General features: G+C 37.6%; 1 protein-coding gene across 2 annotated transcripts in view; it reads right to left on the bottom strand.

The window, feature by feature from the left end:
* Positions 1 to 6176, bottom strand: part of LOC129948937 (carnitine O-palmitoyltransferase 1, muscle isoform) — a 28236-nt gene continuing 22060 nt past the window's right edge. For both annotated transcript variants that reach the window (XM_056060087.1, XM_056060088.1), the window contains exons 7-10: positions 5909 to 6041; positions 643 to 891; positions 211 to 570; positions 1 to 142 (exon numbers count right to left, since the gene is read on the bottom strand). In XM_056060087.1, coding sequence (XP_055916062.1) covers positions 29 to 142; positions 211 to 570; positions 643 to 891; positions 5909 to 6041 — 856 coding nt within the window. In that variant the 3' untranslated portion in view covers positions 1 to 28. The remainder of the gene's footprint in view (positions 143 to 210; positions 571 to 642; positions 892 to 5908; positions 6042 to 6176) is intronic.

The following is a 6176-nucleotide window of genomic DNA, read 5'->3' as shown; positions in this document are numbered from 1 at the left end:
TTATGTGATCGGCCAGTAGAAGTTATTCCTACTGTTTGATAGCTCCATTTACTTTTTTTGGATTGTCCTTAAGGTGTTGCTCGAACATAACGCGCATATCAGCAAGAGCTTTACGAATATTTTCACCAAATCTATGTGCACTCTGCAAAAAACAATTTTATAAAAATATTAATAATAATTTAAATGGTTTTTAGTCTATCGAATATTTACCGTTGTTCCACAGCTTTTCTTAGCGGAAATATGGAAGAAAATTAAATCTTCACCAGCAATGATGTATGAGACACCATAGCCATCATCTGCAACAGGTCCAAATCCACCACCGGCACTAATACAATTTGGATGTTTCTTCAGATCCATCTTAGGTGTCTGTCCGTGAGGGGTTTGACTAGTGGACAGACGCCAAGGTTCGCTGAGAACTTCGTTTAAGAATGGAGAATCTACTTCAAGGTACTTTGAGACAACATATAAACAAAACAGATGCCTATCGATTCCACGACCTGACATAGCATCTTGATAACCCAATTGATGGCGATTACACGCCTTAAGTAGCAACTCAACGCATTCCTTATTCTAGAATAAAATTAATTCATATTTTAAATACATTCTGTTTGCGTTTTTCAATTTTTGTTTGATAGTATTTACCGTTTTTTGGCCACTTTCCATTGCCTTAACCCACGCACTTGATTCAATCGTGCATGGACGAACGGTTTCTGTTCGACCCTCACGGAAGAGTCTTGTCATTGAAGCTTCGTATGTGAGAGAGAAACGTTTAGCGTCGCGGTAGTAGGCTAATTGGAGAGCCATTTGAATGTAAGCATCTGGGGAAATGCGACATTTCTTCATAAATCCTTTGCCGTATTCATTGTGGACAAGAATTCTCAAGTCGACATCCTGAAAATAATATAATAATATGCATGTTAAAAAAAATTAAGTTGATAGTCAGGTAAATGCTTGAAACTTGATGAGTTAATTCGAGTGGTCTTTCTTAAAATTGGACGGAAGACTTTGTTTGGCCTTTGTGTACCTTTCAGATGCCAAAGAGACTTTGTTTTTCACAAGTTTTTAATTCTCAAACATTACAATGACGGGGAAATTCTTTGCGTAGTTAGTCATTCCACATTCGTGTAGTTCGGCTAATTAATGAATCGCTGTACCTTAGTACGACCAAAGCTGTGCTCAAGGGTAAACTAATGAGTATTTTTAGAAGGGTGAGTATTAGGGTTAAACTGTTTAGCAGGAGGCATGCAAATCGCTATTTTACTAGAGCATAGTCCGTTAAAATACCGATTTAAAAACTTGACTTTTGTCGTTAGAGTTTCACGTCCGAAGAGAAGTCTGGAAAGGAATATGAATAGCTGATGGATTAAATAAGATTCTAATAAGACAAGAAAGAGTTTCGGAGACAGGACAGAGCCCCTTTTGGAAACAAAGGGTGTAATATTGCAAGCGCAAATAATTTGATATTTAAGAAAATTCTCCTTTTCTGGGGATTGGCTGAAAATATGAATTCTTCATATAGATGGAACGAGCCCAGAGCAATAGAATAGATAGAAAGATGTAGGCATGAGTTTTGCCAGGGTGGAAGTACAAGTCTTCAGAATAATACCATTGAAACCATCCGGACTGCCCTTTTAAACAAAGCAAAATGCCCAGCAGAGTTTTGGAAAGCTGTTAAGCATGTTGATGGTAGAAAAAACGCTTGCAGGCGGAACAACTTAAAGATCACTTTAAAAACTTGCTCAACACAACACAAATATCCCAGCCATTTCAATATGCAGCACCCTGGATTGTTGATGAATTCCTAGATTCACCGATAACTCTAGATGAGATTCAAAATGTAATCTTTAACTCTAAAAATAACAAAGCCCCAGGAGACGACCGCATTTCATTTGAATTTTATAAGAACTGCGCAAGTGAATTCCTTTCAGCGCTTGTATCGGAATTTAATCGCATTTTTGAAAATGCTGATATACCAGGGAGTTTTTTGAAATCAATAATATTTCCACTGCACAAGCAAGGTGATTGTAATGCCCCGACAAACTATAGAGGAATATCTTTTTTAAATACTTCAACCAAGCTTTTTGGTGCAGTGCTTTTTAACAGACTTATTCAATGGGTATATAAGGAGAAAATCATTCATGAATTCAAGCGGGCTTCAGGAAGAACTATTCCACAATCGACCAAATATTCTAAATGAGGAACCACAAAAAGCTTTACGAATTTTGTATAGATATTCGAGCAACATTCGAGTCTGTTTCTAGAGAGGCGCTTTTCTATAAACTACATATATGGATATGGAATATCAAAAAAAGTAATAAACGTTTTGCGAGCAATGTATACAAATAATATAGCATCCGTTTGGATGGAAACTTCTTGTCCGAAGCTTTTGAGACTACAATTGGTGTGACGCAAGGCTGTGTATGTTTTGACATTTCATCATGAATAGACTTACTAACGAGCAACGCTTGCAAATCATTGAATTTTATTACCAAAATCAGTGTTCGGTTCGAAATGTGTTTCGCGCTTTACGTCCGATTTATGGTCTACATAATCGACCAAGTGAGCAAACAATTAATGCGATTGTGACCAAGTTTCGCACTCAGTTTACTTTATTGGACATTAAACCAACCACACGAATGCGTACAGTGCGTACAGAAGAGAATATTGCGTCTGTTTCTGAGAGTGTTGCTGAAGACCGTGAAATGTCGATTCGTCGCCGTTAGCAGCAATTGGGTTTGTGTTATTCGACCACATGGAAGATTTTACGCAAAGATCTTGGTGTAAAACCGTATAAAATACAGCTCGTGCAAGAACTGAAGCCAAACGATCTGCCACAATGTCAAATTTTCAATGAATGGGCCCTAGAAAAGTTGGCAGAAAATCCGCTTTTTTATCAACAAATTTTGTTCAGCGATGAGGCTCATTTCTGGTTGAATGGCTACGTAAATAAGCAAAATTGCCGCATTTGGAGTGAAGAGCAACCAAAAGCCATTCAAGAACTGCCCATGCATCCCGAAAAATGCACTGTTTGGTGCGGTTTGTACGCTGGTGGAATCATTGGACCGTATTTTTTCAAAGATGCTGTTGGACGCAACGTTAAGGTGAATGGCGATCGCTATCGTTCAATGCTAACAAACTTTTTGTTGCCAAAAATGGAAGAACTGAACTTGGTTGACATGTGGTTTCAACAAGATGGCGCTACATGCCACACAGCTCGCGATTCTATGGCCATTTTGAGGGAAAACTTCGAAGAACAATTCATCTCAAGGAATGGACCGGTAAGTTGGCCACCAAGATCATGCGATTTGACGCCTTTAGACTATTTTTTGTGGTGCTACGTCAAGTCTAAAGTCTACACAAATAAGCCAGCAACTATTCCAGCTTTGGAAGACAACATTTCCGAAGAAATTCGGGCTATTCCGGCCGAAATGCTCGAAAAAGTTACCCAAAATTGGACTTTCCGACTGGACCACCTAAGACGCAGCCGCGGTCAACATTTAAATGAAATTATCTTAAAAAGTAAATGTCATGAACCAATCTAACGTTTCAAATAAAGAATCGATGAGATTTTGCAAATTTTATGCGTTTTTTTATATTATAAATGACATATCGAAGATCGTAAGAGGTGCGATTGAGATAGACCGAACAAGTATTCCAACGCTTATGTTTGCAGATGACATCGTTTTTCTCGCAGATACTGTAGAATGTATACAGCTTATGATAAACCGGCCGTAACACTTGCAATCTCTCTGTAAACCTAACAAAATTCAAAATGATGATATTTAAAAATGGTGGCGGAAGATACAGTCAAAATGAAAAGTGGACTTTGCAAGATAAACCCACTGAAATTGTTCGAGAATACAAGTATCTTGGAGTGCTTATCACCCCTAATGTTAGCTTAAACATACATCTAAAAGCAAGTTATTTGAAGCTAAACGCGCGATCTGTTCGGTTTGGGGCAGTTTTATAAGTAGTAGACATGTACATAAGTCACAGTGATAAGCAACAGCTATTTAAGGTTAATCTAATATCTTATCTCATTCCGCCTCCCTAATCTTTGTAGACTTCCAAGCGGAAATTTTAGCGATCAAAGAGGTTCTCTCCTGGCTAAGAGAAAACGTGATATCAACTTTTGGTACCCGCATCTTCTCTGACAGTCAGGCTGCTATTAAATCCCTTGATGGTGTCTCAACCAAATCTCAAACGGCCCTCGATTGTCGATCTTCTCTTATCCTATGTTGGGTGCCGGGCCATAGAGACATCACGGGAAATTGTAGAGCCGACGAACTCGCTAAAAATGGAACCGTCATGCCTATTTCACCTGAAAGGGAGGAGATAGGTATACCGATAGCTACATGTAAACTTATGCTAAAAGAAACAGCTTTTGAGGTAGCAAATTCTAGGTGGCACAACTTATCAACATACGCAGCCACAAAACTCATATGGCCTTCGCTGGACGTAAAGCGCTCTAATGACTTGTTATCTCAAAGCAGACTTCATATTAGATCCCTAATAGGTGTCCTCACTGTCTTATAGGCAGACACGAAATACGAGTTGGTGTAGCCTCAAATGACTTCTGTAGGAGCTGTATGGACAAAGAAGAAGAGGAAACAATCTCTCACCTCCTCTGCACTTGCCCTGCTCTTTCACTCAGGCGCAAACTTCATCTGGGGGACTACTCTTTTGAAAATCCCAGTGAACAAGCTAAAAAGGATATCAAATATCTTCTTTGCTTTATAAAAAGCTCAAAATGGCTCGACTAGTAAGAAGTAATTCTCTAGATTCAAGTGGTATCACAATAGGCCTTTCTTTTGTCCTAAGTGTGTGGATTCTAATTCGCAGCCACGTTAACCTTACCTAACCTAGAACTACCTATATTATGCAACATATGTAATATGAAAGTAAGGGAAGACGTTTTACACTTTCTAGCAATATGTCCAATTTTAAAGGTAATTCGATAACAATTTTTCGGTTCATATGCTCTGAATGACGTTGCTGCCATCGATATATTAAACGGAGAACAAGGCTGGGACCTATTGTACAACTACACTGTAAGCGCACTTCACTACAGAAAACGAATAATCGAGGGTGACTTCTAATCCATCCGTATAAATTAGAATAATATAAATATAAATCATAGACTTAACATTTCATTTAAATCAATGCCAATCTGGTAGTCGGCCTTGGGCCAAACAAAAATAGACTTAGAAAACTCAATTATTACTACTACTACCATCCCCACTGAAAATGCACCCAATAGATTGGGTCCATAGAACCATCAGCGCAATAAAGCACTGAGGGGATCATGACACTATCAGGCAAGGTTAAATTTGAGCACGAACTGCATGAATAACCAAATATTCTTATCGCCTTTGGACATTGCAGTATTTTTTAGCCTTTATAGCTTATTTCAACCTTTTCCGGTTTTCCTCAGTTAGATTGCTCCTAAAACACCGAAAGTGTACCTCTTTTTCTTTGATAATTTCATTGCCGTTCAAATCGAACCATGACATAAATTTGGTTCTGATACTTTTAACCCCCTTGAGGACAAAACTTTACATTCATAAAAAAATCATACAAGGTATCATATTTGCAATGGAGTCTACGTCACTACCGAGGAAGCATAGTTACCAGTTATAGATCCTGAACAAACAATTGAGATCGCCCCAGTGCAGTTTCTCGTATTGTGACGGTTTCAATGATTTTGTTTTGGATTTTTAACTAGTCACTAAGACTTTTGTAATCAGTTTTGTTTTGAAGCATTATGCCACAAAATAAGATCGACGATATGAATCAAAATCCTTGAAAAGTCTTAAATTTGTATCTTATCTGAAGGCGCCATAGGTACAGTAATTTAAAGGAAATCATTTCGAGAGGAATATTAATTTTTAAATTTAAACAAACTTACATTCAAAAGCTTTGTAGCATCAGCTGTAGCTTCTTCGATCTTCTCCTTGCATGGTTCCAATTCCCAGTTCAATCTGATTGGTGATGGTGGAGTAAATTCAGGTGTTCCCTTAGTATTACCATCTTCATCATATCTATTTGTTTTGGAATTGAATATTAAAATAAATAAAATATAGCAACACAATTGATGTTTTGCCATTAGTATTTATTATTATTTTTCTTTTAGAATTCAAATAAGTTATTTGTTAAAATTTTAGCATCCAATTTTT

This window comes from Eupeodes corollae, chromosome 3 (assembly GCF_945859685.1).
Source record: "Eupeodes corollae chromosome 3, idEupCoro1.1, whole genome shotgun sequence".
NCBI classification, from domain to species: Eukaryota; Metazoa; Arthropoda; class Insecta; order Diptera; family Syrphidae; genus Eupeodes; species Eupeodes corollae.
This window is presented reverse-complemented; position numbering and strand designations above follow the sequence as displayed.